At 28.3% G+C, this 20980-nt stretch overlaps 2 protein-coding genes across 2 annotated transcripts in view; one reads left to right on the forward strand and one right to left on the reverse strand.

Annotated features, from left to right (window-relative positions):
* The first annotated feature begins 297 nt into the window (after positions 1–297).
* On the forward strand, positions 298–2382 carry LOC123260599. The gene is made up of 2 exons (XM_044721785.1): positions 298–722; positions 1417–2382. Exons 1-2 carry the CDS (start codon positions 524–526, stop codon positions 1659–1661), a joined length of 444 nt encoding a protein of 147 aa, XP_044577720.1. The 5' UTR covers positions 298–523; the 3' UTR covers positions 1662–2382.
* A 9522-nt stretch (positions 2383–11904) lies between these two features.
* LOC123260598 (DNA-binding protein D-ETS-4) overlaps positions 11905–20980 on the reverse strand; it is a 57750-nt gene continuing 48674 nt past the window's right edge. Inside the window, exons 4-6 of the mRNA XM_044721784.1 lie at positions 19147–19301; positions 14387–14588; positions 11905–12597 (exon numbers count right to left, since the gene is read on the reverse strand). Of these exons, the coding sequence (XP_044577719.1) occupies positions 12257–12597; positions 14387–14588; positions 19147–19301 (698 nt within the window). The 3' untranslated portion in view covers positions 11905–12256. The remainder of the gene's footprint in view (positions 12598–14386; positions 14589–19146; positions 19302–20980) is intronic.

The following is a 20980-nucleotide window of genomic DNA, read 5'->3' on the forward strand; positions in this document are numbered from 1 at the left end:
ACGAAAAAGTTCACTTAATTCGAATAAATAATTTTTGACATCTACAATTTTTTTTTCCTGAAAGGAATTATTTCCTTTTAACTGAGAAAAAACTTCATGGAACAATAAATTTTTTTTACAAATAAAAAAATTTTTTTCTTAGTTAAAGGCTGTAATATTCTTGAGTAAAGACAAAATTTCTCGACGCAAAAAATTGACTGGACAGCCAAAGTGTTAAGCGATTTTTTATATTCAGAAGCCGGGTATTCTGTCACTCTTAAACTACGCCAGTAGATGGCGAGAAAAATCACAATTATCCTTCGTGTCTCGCACTTCAAGATTACGAAGGCAGTATCACTACTTTTATGTTTCAAACCACAAGTTCAGAGTCTAAAAATATTTGATTCACGCGCGGCCACGGCATCTGTGGCGTCACCGCGCTACTATTTCTCATTCATTGTTTTTGTGTTATACAGACTACACGTTTAGATTCAATCGCGTTATAATTTTTTACGTTTTGAGTTTATTATAAATATCAAACACGATGGGTGGCAAGAAGAAGAGATCGCGGAGTCGAGATCGTTCTGAAGAAAGAAGTAATTCGAAAAGATTGCGTAAACTGGAGGATATGATGAGTGGAATGCTGTCTAGCATTGCATCTATCCAACAAGCCATTACGACAAAAGATTTGCCTGCATCATCCGAAGTTGACTATGAGTCTGTTGGAGATAAATTTGATGAAGGTAAATTGGATTTTTATTAATTTCAAGAGTAAATCTCTTGGCCCGAGAGGCTAGTTTATATCATTGAATCAGTATACCCGAGAGGTTGATTCTTTGGTAGCGTCTTTTTTAGGCAGATAGTAGAGGAATCTGTTTAACCCGAGAGGCATAATAGATTCTCATATGATAATCTTACTTTGTCTGGAAGATAAAGTACCCTGATAGCCACAGTTTCAGACCAACCAAGTTGGTGTCAGATAGTTGCCACCAACTTAGCGACAACTTGCGGTCAACTTCCGAATTTGTAACTGTTGGCGCCAAGTTGGCTACAAGTTTCTGAGAAAAAAGAGACCAATCTACTGCCGCAATATGTCGCCAAATTTCTTGAGAAACTTATCGTCAACTTGGTGTGAAAAAGTTTCAGAGCAACTTTTGCCGACAACTTGGTGACAACTTGGTGAACAAGTTGACACCAACCGAGTTACTTTCCAAGAGTTGCCGCCAAGTTGGTGACAAGTTGCGGCAGTAGATTGACAGAAAGTTGCGGCCAACTTGGCTATCAGGGTAGAGATAATGTTATTTTAATTACCCGGGAGGTAATTAAAAATGTAAACAAATCAGCTAACCTCTTAAAGAAAATAAACAAACAAATATGTTGGTCCGTGCATACGAGTACCAAGTTTTTTATATCTCTTGTTTTCCTGTTTTTTGTTAGGTGAGAATGGAAATCGTGATCCTGTTTTTCAAGTCGAGGAAAAAATAAATGATATTCCAGCTTCAAAAGTCGTGAAGGAACCAGAGGTACCTGAAGTTTTGAATGACGTGACCAATAAGCAACCGCCAGTTAATTCGGAAAAAACTGTACCAGTTGTCACAATTGATGAGTCTGAGACTCAGATTAAAGAAGCTGAAGCTGAGGTTCCCTGGGTTTTAGAAAAAGATGCTCTTCGTATTTTTTGAGAGGAACCAATCGGTGAGGACCCAAAACTTGTATTACACTCAAGTGTTGCCAAGAGGTAGAAAAAATACCTCACCGATGGCCTAACCAAGGAAGTTAAAGACTCCTTGTTAAAAAAATATCCGCGTGCCGGTGAGTTATCTTTCGAGGCCCCATTGTTGAATGAAGAGGTTATGGGAAATTTGAAAGATTCCGCCCAGAAGCGGGACAAGTATTTTTGTTGGACACAGCAGTTGGCTGGGTCAGCTTTATCTGCTCTGGCGCCAGTTGTGGAATCATTTGCTCCGTCAAAAGACTCTGAACGCATAGGCATGCTGGAGAAGGTTTGGGATGCAGCTAAGCTTCTTATTGAGATTCCCCGTTCTCAAACGGTGGCTCGTAAAGCGTGCATACTACCAACTCTATCAAAACAATAGGTAACAGCCTTGGAAAAAAGAGTCACGGATAAATTTTTATTTGGAGATAAATTGGTCGACAAAGTAAAAGAGATCAAAGCAATGGGAAAGGTAGGAGATGAGACGAAACCACAGGCCCCCAAGAAGAATACGGTTCCACCTAGTTCTAGAAACTGGAAAAGCTCGTTGAGCCAGAAGTCGGTGTCTCAATCGAGCTTGAAGCCTTCGACACACAGAAAACCACCGACTTTGAGGAACCAGACAAGACAGCCGGCATACCAGAAGCCAGGCCAGTCTCGCCATTCGAACCCGCGGTCGCAGAACCGATTGAGAACTTTGGCAGTAAAGAGAGGCAGCAGTAAGAAAGAAACCAATAGCCCTAACCTATTGGTGTCTTTTTCTTGGGACAATACCTCCTTAATCACAATAACTAAATATTTTGAAGTTGATTCCAATTGCTTCAGGTTAATAAATTGATAAAGTTTTAAAAAAAAACGCAGATGAATAATTTTGATCTTCAAATTTCATATTTTTAACAATTATAGGAATTAATTAAAGAAGCTGGTTTATAATTAATACTTTTGAAATGTAAACATAAATTAATCTAAACTTTTCTATTTAATAAATTATGACTGATCAGAATAATTTCATTTTTATTATTTTCGCCAGTGTAAAATTCTTCAATTTACTATTTATTCATTTATTTAAATTTTATTCTGTCACTATAAAAATGAATTATTTTTTATATTTTAATCAGTAGTAAAGTAAAAGTGTTCACTTCTTATTTTTTATAAATTACTCATAAATAAATATTATGAAGAAAGTTTTGTATTTTCTTTTGATATTAAAGTATAACGAGATAATAAAAGAGTAATTGTTTTGAATGGCATTATATTCTTTTCTTAATGAGTAATGAATTCCTAAAATAAATTAAAGTTTATAAATTTCATAGAATTCATTATCAGGTTTTAATCTAATCTCTTCAAAAATTTTTAAAATGTCTTTTTAATTTTTTAAGCTGGCCGATTAAAGTTTTTTTTTTTTTTTTTTTAGACACTCGAAACAGTTTTAAATGTTTTCAAATATTTTCATGATTCTTATGTGGAAAAAATTGGGATGAAATATTCAATATATCTTCATGAAACTAAAAAGAATTTCATTGTACTCTTCACAAAATAAAACTTACAGCTTTACCATTTTTTGTTTAGTAGCGCTAGATTGTGCCTATTCAGCATTTAGATTTATTATGTTTTACTGAAGAAAATATCAATAAATATTATTTAAGTACACACAAAAAGTAACTTGTGTAAAGGCTAAATTTTTTCGATAAAAAATTATTTTATCAATGGAACATAAGCCACTTATGTTCCATATATATATATATATATATATATATGTACGATGTTTTATTTTACATTAAAAAAAAAATAATCTCTACTAAATTGAAGTTTTTTTTTTGAATTTTTAAGACTTTAAAATGTCATTAGAAAATCATCCGATGCCGACGAGAAGATCATAAAGAACCGATGTCTCCAAAAATTACGATGGTAAATATTTTTTTCATGCATATTAGAAAAGCAAATATATTATAATTAACCTAAACAAATGTTCCATGAATCTTATGAATGTTTAAGTATTTTTTTGAGATTAAAAACAAAGATATTTTTAACTTCTTTTGATTCTATTGGAATAATTTTGTTTTTTTACAATGATGATACTTGAATTAGTTTGAACTATTGTAAAAATTTTACAAAGAATATATTTTTACAATTTTAATTCCAGAATCTTAAAACTAAAAAAAAAAAAATAATCGTGAAATTTCTAAATGTAAAATTATAAAAGTGATGATATTGAAAGTCTTGTTCTGGATTACAATGTAAATTTTCCTTTTTTTCCGTAGGTCCGATAAAATCATCGATAAAGTCAATATATTTTGAATAAAAAAATTTGTAATAAAATCAAAAAGTAATAATAGTAGGTGAAATATGACGGGTAAAATAATTTAAAAAGTATTATTTTCATATAAGATATTTATTTTTTGTGTATTTTACCTGGAAGGTTTTTATGGTCTTCAGTCATATTACAAAGAAAAGATTTGTATCTTGGTGAATGTATTCAATAAGGCTAGATGAGTCTTGTAGATATTATGTAATCTGTTGTACTAGTACATAGACTGGTAGAAAAAAACCTTCTCAAAAATTGATATGTTCGTTAGTAAGATAAAAGGTACTCAATTCTGCTCCGTAAGATGGACTTATCAACTTACCACACACTGACAGAAATTTTCCCTAAAAATTACCGTTTAATTCATGATAATCGTGGAACGGATGGGACGGCCTCATCATTTATCGGTAAGTGAGATAATTTTTATCGTCTAATTTTACCGTAGTCTACTGTAAATTTTATTAGCTCTCCTTAAATTTTATCTGGTCTACCATAAAATAAATTAATTTTTTAATCAATCAAACTAAAAGTTGTCGGATTGTTATAGTTCAATTAGGTTTAAAAAATAGTAACAATTATTCTCAATACATACGTGAAAAGTAGAAACTTTATTAGCCTTAGTGACGTCACGAGTCTGAGATTATGGCGAGTCCTCAAAAAGACCGAGTACGTTGTTACACAGTCCCGTGCGGCGAACTCATCTTACTCCATCCAACGAGTAATCATAAAAGTGAGAAAAATTCCAATACATCAGCATAAAATTTATTTCTATACTGAACATTGTCCAAAAATCCAACTTTCGCTATTAATAATTATTAAAAAAAAATATTCCTTTCAATTTAAAAAAATTGAAGTAATAAATCTTAAAAATTGTTCAATCAGCTTAAATACTTTCTAATAATTTCAAATCAAACAAAATTTCTACCCACAAATCAACTTATTTATGCTGCAAAATTATAACCATTTCTTCTTAGTAGATAAAAAATAAAAACTTATTCGAAGAGCTTTATTACGAAGAACGACTGAACAAAGTGCAATAATAAATGATCTATAATACTACATCCATGAGTTATCCGATAAAATGAGCGAAATGAACTACTCTCAGAGTATAATATAATAATCGATAGGTCTATATATATCTCAAGTCATCCATAACTTCAGACTTTACTACTCTTCATCACACTACATATAATACATAAACATATATATATATATACAATATTTATATTTATACACAGACATAAAAGTATTCTTTCCGGCGGATAAAACCGTCTCCATTTTTATCCTCTCATTATCATTTTTATATTTCGTTTTATCATCTCCCTTTGGTTTACTTCACGGTCGAGGTGTTGTTGCAACAAGGTGTTAGATTAATTGTACGATTAAAACATCGTAAATCAGTGAAGAGCCGCCCACAACTCGCGTTATAGACTCTCGTGCAAATCAACCGGTCCCTTGCAATGATCTTTACTCCTTACTCTCTTATATACACTCTTTTATATATGTATATGTATATATTTTATTTATACCGGCATTTAAAATATTAAACTCATCCCTTGCTCAACAAACCACAAACCTCCTCGATACTTACCGCATTCCCAGTAGAAATCTGATTCAAAAGGGTTTATCCGATGTCCATAAGCGTATTATATCTATAATAAAGTAAAGCGCCCTCTATCCCATGCGTCCCTGTACTACGATTAGTATCTCAATCTGCACCTAACCCTTTTTGGCTCTCAACTCGAGCCTCACATTGCTAACAATAGCAACAAATGTTGTTAATATTTAAAATTTAAATGCTATATCTCTCTTATATAATAAAATATACTCTTATGTTCTTACTCAGCTCTATTCACCTTAAATTGGAATGCCGCCGGGGGCCTTTACGATTTTTCCTCTCGATCGCGACCCGCTACTTTTTATTTACGACCCGTCTCCACTCTTTATTTTATTTTCCTCTCCGAACATATGTTCGAATAAACTAAATCGTTAAATAACTTACGGCTACAGCTGCAGAGTTAGAGGTAAGTCTATAAATGTAAAATAAAATCTATTGTTGAAAATATTAACCGCGATTACGAGAGACATACACAAGCGGCTTACAATAGTTAACATACGCAAATGGTTTTATCTATTCCGAGAAAGAAAACATGCATTTTATTTTTATGTTTAATTGTCTAATCACATTCACGTATTCTGTAACTTTGTACTAATAAGAGAATATAATGTATGATTCATTTTAATTTAATGGAATTATGTATGTATGGAGAAAAAGGAGAGAGGTCGAGCTTACTTTCACTTACTGACTCTATAAACCAACTTTAACTATTTATATTATATTTAAGCTAATTTTTAATGAGTATTTATTTATCTGATATTTAATCTTAAAGTTGAGCAGACAAATAAATCGTTTTGTCGTCTTAAAGTAGACTAAAGAAAAGTTTTTTTTTTTAAATAATTATTTTCATAAAATTTTTAATAATTTACTACAATGATTATGAAAAATTAAATTTTCTATAAAATCGATCCCTTGCATTTTAAAAATATTTAAATTCTAATTTTTTTACAATTTCAATACGTATGAAACTACTTATCCAAATTTTTTAATTTATTTGTGAAAATTTAAACTTAATATGAGTTATAAAAAATTAGTTTACAAAGTCCTTTGATATTTAAATTAATAATTAATTATAGAATAGGATTAAAGGAGAGAAAAGGTAAAATAAAAAAAAAATAATTTACAATTTTTTAAACTTTACTTTACTTTAAAAAATACGTTCATCATCATATAGATATTATCATTAATATTATTACACATTGTAAATTGTAAATGTAAATTTTTAAAACTGCAGTATATATTTTACACTCTTACCAATTAATTTTAATCTCATAACATTTACAATAAAGTTATTTCATACAATAATATTCAATATTTGTCATGACTTTACACAATATTATTTAATAATATATAAACTTACTTTGGAAAAATTATTTTTATCTAAAAGAAAAAATAGATATTATTGTTATCATTAATAATATTTCATATCACTTTTAGTTAAGTCAAACTTTATTTTTTCTCTTAGCATAATAAAGTACTATAAAAATGTAATAAACAAAGTTTTACAATAGTTTTATATTTTTATAATAAATTAATACTTTAGTTTACATAAGTATTTTTTGAGTCAATATAATCATATAATTTTGAGTAATAATTAAAGTACGTAAAGTTAATAATAATAAATACATAGATACAGGCAAGTATTCGCTGATTGTGACCTTGATATTGAGCAAGTAGCCATACGTAATTTACTCCGAGTTATGTTTTAAGTACGTACATGTACTAAAGTAATTTGTGTTAGTTTGTGTGCACGTTACATGACCACTATAACACCGTTAATGGACATATTACCACGAATTTGTAGTACCTTTGAAAATATTAGCTCTCTTAAGATGTTAAACACCGATTTATTAATACTACGAACGAATAATTAATAAATAAATCATGTTTAAGTATTTAATTAATTAATTAGATTTTTTTTTAGTTTCTTGTAACTCTGATAAATAAATTACTAATTTTAATTTATACAAAATGTTAGTATACCGTTACAAGAAATTGTAAAATTGTTTATTATTAATTTGCAAAATACAATTTTCGTAATTTTTCATAGAACGCTTTGTTTAAGATTTATGATAAAAAAAAAAGTCATTTAAATTTCTAAAAGTATTTTGGTCGCAATAAAATCAACTTCTATGTTGATGATATAGTTTTAATTGTATAATTGAAGCAGATTGATCAAAATTTAAGTGCATCTATTTACTCAAGTCATGAAAAATTTCTATTTTAATTTAATTCCTGATTTTATGATTTTTTTTCTAATTTCAGATTAACCAATTGCAATTATTGTACGACTCATGATGCGAAGCAGAGAGTGCTTTACGATCGAAAAATTTTTTTCACCCTATTTCGGCAACTATTTTGCACGCCTCATAGCGCGAAGCGCGTGAGGTTGTGCTTTATACTCGACTCGTCAAGATCAAGCAATTTTGTGATCTTTAAATGCCTCTATCACAACCATATTACACTTATTCAATAATATAAGTAGATGTACACCGAAAAACACTTAAATTAAACCATCTTTTACTTTCTAAAATCATTTCATGTTGCTATTTTGAAAAAAAAAAAAACGTTTTGAAAAAAATTTTACGTGGACGTCCGGATGTCACCCCATTTTGGATGTACCAACGATTACTCCCGAACAAATTGATATTTCAAGACCGGACCTTTTTTATTAGTTTAAGAATTCGATGAACTGGGTCCGTATTTCATATCAGTGGCCTAGCTTATGGATTTTTTTTTTTAAATTGAATTTTTATTAAAATTCACGCATACAACCGTACAAAGCCAAACGAACTTTTCTTATTTGTCACGTGAAAACTTTGGCGCCACTTGATCAAGCTAGATTTTTTTAGACTGCGTGCGCATATGACAAAAAAAAAGGGCACCGATATTTAAAAAAAAAAAAATAAAAAATACTCTGTAAGAAATTACTTAATTATAATTTTTTTTTTTAATTAATTATACAATTAATTTTTTTCTTAAAAAATGATTGAGCGTTATGAGGCGTGCACTTTTGGATTTTCCAAACTTTTTATTATTATAGTCTTATTAGTTCACGGAATCAAGATATTTTGCATATTATTGTCAAGATTATTTGATGGAGATTAATTTGACACTTTTCAAAAATTGATTTAGTGCAATAGAAACAGAAAAAAATATTAAAATAGGTCAAAAAATTTTCCTGTCCGTCATGTATGAAACTCTGAAAACACTGTAACTTGCGAAAAAATGCATTGATTGAGTTAAATTTTTTTTTTTTTAATTCTTTGAGAGCATTATAAGTCACCGAATGCGAACGGCGAGATAATTCAGTGTCGTTAAAGTACAATTAATAAAATAAAACAAAAACCAGAAGACTGTATGTCTATATATATTGTGTACATTTAGCCCACTAGAAGCGCTTGCGCATTATCGTGCTATTTTAGCTGTTTTATTTATTTTTTTTTTCACATTCTTTATTTTATTAATATTTCATAATTAAATGAGCATTATGAGTCGTGTACTTTTGAATTTTCCAAACTTTTTTACGTATTTTGCCGAAAAATTACGGAACAAACTAATAAGTTCTCTTTAAAATAAGAAATTTACTGCGCATGCGCAACGATATTTTCATGGTTAATACGTAGATAACTTCAAGTAAGCCAATAGTAAGCTTTGATGACTAAAGTTAACCAGTAAGAAATCGGACTCATTTTTTTCGGTTGCAAACTGCAATTTTATAAAAATATTTCAATGTTTTAAATTCAAAGGATTAATTAATTAATTGTAATTATTCTAAATATTTGTTCATATCTATTTTGTAGAACTTATTTTCTTTGAGTTTTGTAAATTTATTCTTCCATCATCTTCACAGGCATAATAAAAAAAAAATATATAGTTTAAAGGAAAAAAAATTAATAATTCGTCTTCGTAGTAAACATTTCAAGCAAACAAAAAAAAAGTTATCTTCAAAATGGTGTTTCATTTTATCTTGGTTATACTAAGATGGTTTGATCGTTATAAGTTATAAGTCTCGTTAAGACCGCGTCGGTGGTGCAACTACGGATAGTAAAGACAGAATATATAAGCGGTTAATGCGACGGGTTAACATAACATCACATATATATGTTTATAAGTGTATAAGCATACCTAGTAAGTATACTAGTACATATTGTAGACCGGTCAGTTTACGATTCCATTATGTAAAAGCGTCGATTTAGTCGCACATCGTTTTGCTTAAGAGAGCTTTAGTACTTAACACTTCCCATTCTTTACTCCCGATTAGACTCAAAGATACCGTATGGCTTTTACTACTTAACTCACAAAACTAATTAAATATAATTACCTAAACAAATTGTCAATTAATACATTAATTTTTTTACAATTTGGCATTTTTAGTCTAAAAATTTTTCTCTTCAATTTAACTATCAGAGTATTTAAAACTTATCAATTCGATGATTTTTTGTTGCAATTAAAAATTTTCAAATGAATAATTTTGATAAAAATGATTAACTTTTAATTATTTTTAAATTTCTTTCAACAAAAAATCATCAAAGTTTTTCTAATTAAAAATATTTCAAAAAATAAATAGATTAATATCATTACTATACATTATTGTAATTGTTAATTTTAAATTCAGGCACTCGATTATTTTAAAATTTTCACTTGAGCATTTTCAATTTTTATAATACATTAAATAGCTACATTATTTTTTCATTTTATAAAGAAAAAAAAATAATAAATTATGAAAATGCATAAATAAGTGTTGATAATCTTGCACTGTGAGAAATTGGTATTAAAATTAAACGGTGTGAATTAATCATCGTCATCGGTAATTACTTACAATATTTATGTAGAAAAAAAAAATATGGAGAATTTAAATTCATATATATTTAACATGATTAAACAAAGAGTACGATTACGACCTTTGAAAATTCTCATAAATCTGCAGCATAAGTCTACGGCATATGTACACATTATACATATATGTATATACACGGAATTCGACATTTTCATTGGGTTTAACATGGATATAGCCTGTTTTTCGTTGGTACATCGTGAATCACGCGCTTAAAACAGGTCACGTATTGCCAACGTAAAATGATACATATATACCCGTACACATGTATATGTGTGCTGTATCTGCATATGTATGTAAATTTTCTCACAGTGCATGAGATCTTTATCATGGTAATTATTAAACACGTTAAATATACGTATTAATGTTTATTTAAAGTAAATATAAACATAAACCCGAACTGTATGTACAAACTGATAATTATTTTAAAATGTCAATAATTGCGACAAAATTCTCCATTATTTCATTAAAATTAAAATAAGTTCCTTTTAAATCGTCAAGCACATAAATAAATTAAATTGCAATTTTTAAGCCTATTTTTTATGGTTGTTATTTTATCAATTATTATTACTATGATTATTGTTACTTGTAATTATAATTATAATGGACGTACCAATATCCCGAGTAACGCTAGTTAAAGCGACAGTTATTGTTATTAATAATAAATAATTATACTTAAGTACGATTAATTTTAATCCTTTTTTATTATATGTTGTAAATAACTCACCTGAGTTATTCGAGATTATGTAAGTTTTTTATTATTCCTAAAAATTTTTTTTTTATAAAAATCACGTGAATATGAGTGTAAAATTAACAGACTAACTTATAAAAATTTTTTGTAATTTTTAATTAAATGGATCGTAAAAAAAATCGAAAATATTGCCTCAAAAAATTTCTTAAAATTTTCAAATGAATTTTTTTTATTTAAAAATATTTTTGCAATAAATTATTTATAAAATTTTTTTTTTTTAATTGTCAGTTTTAAAAATTTCTACACTCATAATTAAATATTTTACATGCGTAAAAATTTTTTTAATACCGAATCTTATAAACATAAATTATAAACATAGATTAAAAGAGTAAGGACAATTGTTCGTTGTCTTGAGTATTTACTTAAGTATTTTTAGTACACTGTACACAAACAATTAATATAAGTTTTAAGTTGGCAAGGTTCAGCAAACGGATAAGATACTTAGTAAGTGGAAAAAGTTGCTTAAGATAACGTTAAAATGTTTAAAAGTTGAGACAAATAAAAGAAATGTGTTTTCTTTTTTTATAAATAAAATAATAATTGTATTTATTTACAAACTTGCCAGGTTTTTAACAAAATTCACCGCGAATGATTAAGTAACACGCAATTATATTTATAAATATAATTATAATTGTAATTTTAATTAAAAAACTAATGATGATAGAGATAATAATAAAATTAAAATAAAAAATAACCGGCCTGTAATCGATTGTTTTTAGTTTATTATTTAATAAATAAATATATTACGTAACCACAGGATTTATGAAGTTACAAACTAGTAATATTAGTGACAAATAATAACGACACAAAGGCGCAAACATTAGTTATGTTGTAGATTCATCATTTATAATTAGTAAAATATTTATAAAAATCATATCATGGATACAGTGGTTCTTATTTTAAAATTTACAATCACACGATTTTTCTCTAGAGGTTCTTTGTCAGTAAGAACCGGAAGCCCTTGAAGAATTGCCGATTACCAATATTCAACATAAATATGGGCAAACGGAGAATTTCTTTTTATTTAAAATTAAAAATAGTATAAAATAAATTTATAAGCTGTAGGGATGACAGAACTGATAGACTAACCTCTGGCTGCGTTCTGTTTTCTTCATTATGCCTTTTTTATAGTACTGCCGGATACTACGGCTGAGCTTGTCGTAGTTCATGGCCGGTCTATTTTTACGTTTACCCCACAACCTTGCGACACGCACCGAGTCCTCGATCTTGAAAACTCCTTTCGTGCGATCCAGCCAGCGTATACACGAGCCATGTAACCCGGGACTCTGAAGTAATTCTTTTAGAAATTGCCACAGATGGATGTGGGATCCACCGTTACGTATTTTACCTCCGTCATTAACTGGCGTTACTGCGGCCACGTCGTCATCTTCGTCTGTAAACAAAATATCGATCGATTTTTTTATTATTTTATTTTACTAATTTATTATATTAAGTAATTTGATAAATTGAGATCACAATCGGAATGTGATTTGCCACAAAAATAAAAAAACCGGTTTTTCGCTCTTGATGGTTTTGAATTTCTAAGTTTTATTTTGTGTAAGGATTGAAAATAGTTAATGGAATTTTAGGACAGTTTGATGAGTTCAGAAATTTTGAGCTGTGGAAATTAATTATGACGTTAATGAATAATAATTCGACAAAAATAGTACAAGGCTTCAATTATGATCATGAATAATCTTCAGATATTTTTAATATCGCTCTTTAACTTTCACTTAAAATAATAGCTTTAAATCAATTTATTTACATTGTTCAAAGTAATTTGAACAAAAAAAGATTGAATTTTTATAACTTGACATTTTAATTTTATTTTCAGTACAAAAAGTTTAAAACTTAATGTTCGTAATTTAATGAAGTAATCAGTTTTAATAATGAAAAAATAAATTTATGAGTTTCAATTACCATATATTGAAAATTTATGACTTGATTTTTAAATTTTTAAAGAAAGTAATAAAAATGTAAGTAATTAATTGGAATTTTAGTATTTTTATTTAAAATTTCATTACATTTTTTTGACAATTAAAAAATTTTTAAGTTTTTAAAGGACTGAATAAAATATAATCTTTTATGCAAAAGCAATATTTAAAATGAAAATTTTAAATAAAATTTAACGTTATAATTTATTGGATATTTTCAATGTTAGAATTTGATTAAATTTTTTCAAATTTACTGCAATATTTCTAATTCTTTACTGTTTAATAAAAATATTTCTAATTCTTTACTGTTTAATAAGTTCAGTAAAATAAATCGATAAAATCTTAATAAACTATTGAGTCATTTATAAATATTCTATATCTTGATCACATAATACATGTTCCTTAGAATTTACGTATATTAGCTGCGTTCAAGATTACTAAGTTCTCGGCAGATCATAGCATATCTTGTAGCAACAACTTAAAGTAACTATATTATTTTTTTTTTAAATCTATAATAAAACAATGCAAGGTATATTTATTTAAGTGTGTCTAAAATTAATTTTTTGGTACATAAAGTCAGCCCTGCTCAGAATTTAGTAAACCTGAACGCAGCCATTGATCATATTTTTGTGAAAATTTTTTGTCTTTTATTTTTTCATTTTATTATATATTAACAATTTTAGTAAAAAAGCTCATTAAATATATTTAAAAAATATTATACATCAAATATAAAAACATGTCATTCTGAGGAAATAGTTAATTTTAATACTTTTTTTGTGCGTAAAAAAATACACGGATGAAACGTGTAAAATTACACATTGGTTTGTTGAAACTATGCATCATTTTTTCAAATATGTTAATTTAACATACATTTTCACTTACAATTTTAAACATGTAAATAAAATGCGGTCACTTATTTTTATGTTTTGAAATAACACGTTCATTGATACACTAAGTTTTGCAATCGGATCTTGAATTTTAATAATAAATTATTTTTAATTTTCAAAATATTGCTATGACATTTTTTATAGAAATTTGGTTGCTAATTCACAAAATTTCATCATAAAAAAAAGTTTTCAACAACTATAAGTGTAATTTAAACAATTTTTCCTATTTTACTAATTTTAACATTTTCATGACAAATTACATCTCAATTTTACCTGCTCAATCAATCTAACATTAACAACAACCAACTGAACGACTCATTATACAATTATGATAATTATTTTGATTAGCAATTATAATTACCATCAGTTAAATCCAAATTACACGAAGAAGCCGAGGAAGATGAAGCATCAGGCGCGCTCAGCGAGGAATTGAGATCACTTGTGCTGACTGGAGATGGCTGGACAACGCTAGTAGGACTCCAAGAAGCAGCTAGAGTATTTCTCGGTGACTCCTCCACGGCAGCCTTCCAAATTTCTAATTGCGCGTGCAGCATGCTTCCACACTTGACAAAAAAAATTACAAATACATTTAAGATAAATACACACCATCAGTAATAATAATAATGATAAAATAAATTGATGGTCTGACGCAATTACGACTAGAATTTCAATTTTTTTTCTTTACACTTCTTCATTCTTCGATTCTTTCTTCTTTCTTTCATTATTATTATTATTATTATAATTTTTTGTTATTTATTTAATTCTCGGTTATCAAGTATGAGGCTTACACCGCAAAGAGAAAGCGGCGACGCAACAGAGTCGATGGCTATGATGTATATAGTAGTGAGTGACCTACTTGGTTGGCATAGTCAACAACTAAACGGCTGGCTGGCATAAACTGCTCGAGACCTGGTCAGTACATACAACATACAATACCGATAATAACAACAGTACAAGAAGTACCAGCCAATCGAGCCTCTACTCACGTGTCGTCGACAATGATGACGCACGTCTTTCTCTTACTGTTTAACATTTAATGTATGGTCTTTGCTTTATTAGAGATCACCAACAGCAACAGCAACAGCAACAGCAGCAGCTTAACCACTACCAGCACTACATACTGATAATGCTTAAACGCACCTATCCCGTGCATAGCTGAATAATATTTTAAATGCTCCTCTGCACTCTTGGTATCTACTTGGTAAGTACACCGGGAAAAGAATTTTTATTTTTCCTCTTAGGCATGCCGAGAATTTTATGATAATGATAATAGACGATGGTTATCAATCAATTGTAATAAAATTCAAAGTATTTGGATTATGGTGATCTAGTTTTAACAATATTTAATATTTCCTACCCGTGCAAAAAAAAAAGTACTCTCACTTTGAATTCTATTCTTAAATTTATATTTTGAAACAAAAATGGCAATGTAAGAAAATTATTCCAATTTTCTTGCAAAAAAAATGTATGAATTTCTTTTTTGCAAGTAATTGTTTTTTGCAACAATAATATCCCGTGCAAAAATAATTTTGACTGATCATGGATTTTAAATGAAATTCAGATTTTAAAATACTTATTACATTACAATGAATTTGCCGTAAAATCATTCTAATTTTCTTAGAAGATGTTAAAAAAAACAGTGAACTGAATTTGGAAAATTAGTTTTATATCGATGTTCTAATTAGCAAATTGTCTAACTCCATTTTAGAGAATCTTCCATGTTTACAATAAAACAATTAGTTAAAAATTTATTATCACGTTAAAAAACCATTTAATATTTATTAGACGTATAATATTTTGGTTTGGATCATTCAAATAATTTATAATTGAACTATTGTTTCATCAAAATGTTAAAAAATCACCCTCTACAAAATAACGAGTTAGACCAATTGCTAATTAGACCGTCGATATATAAAACTAATGCAGCGAAATTTCTGAAGAAATTTTTTGATAAGAATAGATGATTTATCAATTGAGGCATTGATGCATCTAATTAAGGCATTGATATGTAAGTAAAATTTTTAATGAATACAGAAAAATGCTATTGGCAAATCAGTTTGACTATTAAAAGATTGAAAATAACTACATAAAATTTTTATATAATCTAGAACCCGCATTTGAGAAATTTATGGAAAAGAAAAAATCAATTTTAACTAAAATAAAATATTTTATTAAAGTTTTTTATTACTCAGTTTAAAACTGTAAAAATTACTTTTTATCATAAGATTTTATCTAAAACTGTAATTTGTCCAGTTTTGTCATTCAAGATATAGTTTTTTAATTGGTCTCTTCTAACACTGCATTAATTGTGATCGTTGTTATTGTTATTGTGAGAACCACTCTCATTAGGTTGAAAAATAATTATAAGATTATAAAATAGCATATGCATGGGCTTACATTGAACTGATGATTCTAAATCGAATGGACCAATATTACAATAAAACATTACTCGTAACATCTTGTGCATTGTATCTTTCGAAATACCATTAGTCCATAATAGTATAAAAAAAAGTAAATATGTATGTATAAATATTGTACTGAAATAGGTTCGATCGTGATCGCGCAACTAGATCAATTGATCGCGCAACTCGCGGCTGTTGTTATTGTAAAAGAAGTAGAGTCTTAGCTGTAAGTTTTAGCTTCAAGTCGTTCGATCCGATGGATTGTAGCATAGGGAGAAAATGTGCCTACTTTTTTTCAGTGTTTAACCGAGCCGAGCAAGATATCTTCTGTAACTCAAAGTTTATGTTACGGAGCATTGAAATTAGCCAGTCATGTGTTGTACATCGAGGATTTGCGAAATAATCCATCGTTGTGTGATGGATGAGTCAAGATGAGGATTCAAGATAAATCACGTCTTAAGATTTTATTTATATTTGTACCTATTTTTATTTTTATTTCATTTTCTTTCTTTTTCGTTATTTATGTGTGTCTATTTAGATACTTAGACCTAAATATAAACTGATAATATTTTTTGTTATTATTTACATTACCGGTTTGTTTATTAAGTAAACCTTCACGGGCAATTAAATTTAGTATTTATTGCAGAAAATAGATTTTAATGCTTTAAATAAATTATTTTGCTAAATATATACTTGTTTATTATTGTTAAGAAGCTTTAGATTAAAAGTGTCAAATAATAACTCGGTATAAAATGATTTTGAGAAATTTTATTGAAATGTTAGAATTTTATCAAAACTCATAAAATTAAAATTGGGAATGGCAATTATTTTATTTATAAATTTTATAAAATTTTATGAAATTGTTTTTATGAATTAGGATTTAAATACAATTCGAACAATTTTACCAACGATATCCTAAAACATCGGGAATTAATTCAGAGTAAATTTTCATTTCCGTCTATTGTATAGATATTGATTCAAAAAATATGTGAATACGGAGTTTTCAGATTATAATAAATTTTTATAAAAAAATTATTATTGAGAAAATTTCTCAAAAAAATTCTACTTACTTAAATGTTACACCAATTAAAAAAAAAATATTGATGTTTAAAATCTATAAATACGCATTTCGTAATTTTTAAATGAATAAATAACTATTGTTTTATTTTTATTTAATAAAATAGAATAAAAAATTAACTCCGCGGAGTTTTTTATTATTAATATATCTAATATCCTTCTCGGAGTAAATTTAACTCCGGAGGGATGAAATGAAATAAAAATCTACTCTGCATTTACTCCACAAATTTTTTACAGTCTATAATAAAATTTGATGCAATAATCATTCTTTGAGGAGCATAATATTCTAAAAAATTATTTGATCAATTGAATTTTATAAAATTCCATTAACGAAGTTTTTCTCGTTATTTCTATATATTAAAATCGTAAGTTTTTTAATTTTTTAAGACCGTGAATTTTTTGAAGTTAAGATTGAAAGCATAGTCATGACTCAATAAAATAAAAAAAAATGTTATTTTTCATAAATTTCATTCATCATTTTTTTGCAATGTAATATTTCATAAAATATTTTAATTTATTTAGATATATACGAAATTTCATAAAATCTCAAAATTTTTCTTCTAGTCGTTTCTGTTGCAATTTAAAATTCATAAAGTTTTATAGAAATTTGTAAAATTTTAAAAAACATCATGAACATCACCTTCATAAAATTTTATAAAACTAAACTCTAATACAAAACGTCTTAATTTTGTAAAATTGTTCATGGTATTAATAATTATAGTAATAATAAATATATAAAATTTAATAATATAATAATAATTACAGTGAGGTCAGTCTCAGTAACTAATATAAGTATAACATAAAATAAAAAAAAATAAAATGATAAAAAGAGTAAAATAAATGATTAAAGTCTGGTATATATTGAGTTACAACTACTATTGATCAAGGTCAAAGTAACAATTCGCTTTCATTAAGTATATACCGCTATCGTGGGTTTAATCTGTAATCGACTAGTGATTGTACAACGCTACTATACTGTCAATTGTAAGTCTGTATGTTACTGTCTGATGTGATGGTAAATTCTCGGTTAAATTCCAACGCCTCCGCTCAGCATTTAAAACGTACACAAGAGTTTAAACCCTGCTCTCTATTCGTACAATATTGGATACGTATACGTTTAAAAATATATATCACTTTATTGTACATATGTATATGTATACATATATATTTTGCCGTACAAAAAATAATATGACCAAGTAAATGTTTTACGAGGAAAGATACCAAAGGAACGACGCACGTGGATTTCTCAGAAATTCACTTTCACCGCGGACTTTCCTTTCCACCCAAATCGCGCAATCGTCCGAGACCACGTACACTCATACTTATGGATATACATAGATATATTTCAATTTATTCCTTGTACTGTGTATGTATTTATGTTGGTACAACGCTGCTGGCCCTGTCCGAGACCGCGACCAGGAGAATCCGTTAGGTTCCGCAATAATCTCGAGGTATGGCGCCACGACAAGAATGAAGAACGAAAAAAAAAAAGGAAAAAGAATGAAATTAATATTGTGATTCAATTGAAACGTCATCGGCTTGGGCTTCGGGATTTAAAATTATTTTTATAGCGGCAATAAAAATGAAAAATACAATTTTCCTGCGGTTTATCACTTAAAGCTTAAATGGATGTTAAATTTACCTGAGGCGCACGATGGCAGAAATCTTCTTCCGTTAGAGATGCAAGTGTTTCGCCGTCGATGTTGAAACTGTCAAGGGGCACTGATGGCAGCTGTAATTGTCTTCGGGCCCACTGGACCCACGCAGCAACGTCAGCAGCACTCCAGCGACGAGGTTCTTTAAAATAATTTAATAATTTAAAATTTTTTATTTTTTTTTTTTAATATCGAGAGACAAGAGAAATTTTTAGTAGGCTGTTATTTATAATTTATAATAATTATTCTGGACTGGAGAGGAGAGAGTAGAGTAAAATTGAGTTTATGCTACCGATCACTGCACTAAAAAATTCCAGAATGTGTAACAAAAAATTAATTGCTTTTACATGATTTATTTTAATGGAAATTAACAAATAAGGAAGTAGAATAATTGAATTTCTTAAAGAAATTAAGTCAAAATTTCGTGAAAAAATTTTCTGATGTGGTCGTATCATAACATATCTTGCTTGATATAGCTTAATATGTCCCTATATGATAATATGCCCATATATAATTTTTCAACTAAAGGTAGTGTTGAAAACCTCCGACGAAGGGCGCATGATCGTTGAATTATCTCCATGTAAAAGAATAAATTTTGAAGTCTTGTCTTTAAATAAAAATCATTTTTTTGACTCTCTTAAGGAACTTATCCGACTTTGTTTATTTAACCCATAGTGGTCATTATGCACGGAAAAAAGAAAACTCGAAAAATTACAGTATATAATGCAACGTGGCGCTTCGTGATGAAAACTGGAAAAATTACAGTTTCAGATTTTAATTATTACAGATATTGTAAGAATTACATTGTAGAATGTAATATTTACATTGAAAGCTCTGAATATCAAATTAAAAAATTGAATTTATAAAAATGTTATTTCAAACTGTAACTTTTCTAGTTTTGATTACGACGGGACCGATTTTACATTTAATACTGTAATTTTTCGAGTTTTCTTTTTTTCGTGTAGGTCTAGATGACCCGAGTTAATTTTTGAGTTGCTCTTGCTTCGAAGATATCATTCTAAATGGTATCTGTGGTATCATCTATTATTGTTTGAGGATGTTTTGAGATTCATGGAAATTTACTTTTTGAAAAGCTCGACATGACACCACTTTTTTTTCAAAGTATGCGATATCCGGAGTAGAATCCCGGAGGTCATTTTCATTTATCTTAAAAAATGAAGTTTTTAGTAAAAAAAAGTCAAATTTTTCGAAATTTGACTTTCTCGCATTGTTTTTTATAATTAAACAATTAATAAATAAATTTAAAAACGATTGAGCTATTCAACGGAAGTGTTAAGAATTACTCTCATGTACGGCTCGAGTGAAAATATTGAAAAAAATGTAAGTAGCAACAATTTTTTCCGTGCATGGGGTCAACTAAACCTAGTATGACCACTACGTTATTTTTAAGAAGTATGACCGCTCCGGGTTAATTTAATCACTTACTAAAGCAAGTTTAAATTTCTAAAAAAATTACAGGAAATTATTTTTGAACCCTCACATGTAGTCTGATATAGCCATATATGACCAAATCAGGCCATATCAAGACATATATGGCCAGAAATAAAAATTAGCAATAACAAAAATTTTTTCATGGGATAGAAAGAGCAGCCCTTACCTCTTCATTCTTTGCATATAAAATTAGTAAATAAACTAGTGAAATGATAGTAGTTATTTATAGACAAGATGTGTAGTGTTACATTATATTAGATACCGGAAAAAAAACATAAACTAGATGCCGAATACCAGGGCCTTTTAACGACCTTGGGACGAGGCAACATCGAGGTTTCGTAACTGCTGCCAAGACACATGCCTTCGATG

This window comes from Cotesia glomerata, linkage group LG3 (genome assembly GCF_020080835.1).
Source record: "Cotesia glomerata isolate CgM1 linkage group LG3, MPM_Cglom_v2.3, whole genome shotgun sequence".
NCBI classification, from domain to species: domain Eukaryota; kingdom Metazoa; phylum Arthropoda; class Insecta; order Hymenoptera; family Braconidae; genus Cotesia; species Cotesia glomerata.

Coding starts and splice junctions, on each gene's coding strand:
- LOC123260599 (XM_044721785.1), top strand. CDS start 524: ATGGGTGGCAAGAAGAAGAGATCGCGGAGTCGAGATCGTTCTGAAGAA. Junction 723..1,416: donor TGGAGATAAATTTGATGAAG/GTAAATTGGATT, acceptor GTTTTTTGTTAG/GTGAGAATGGAAATCGTGAT.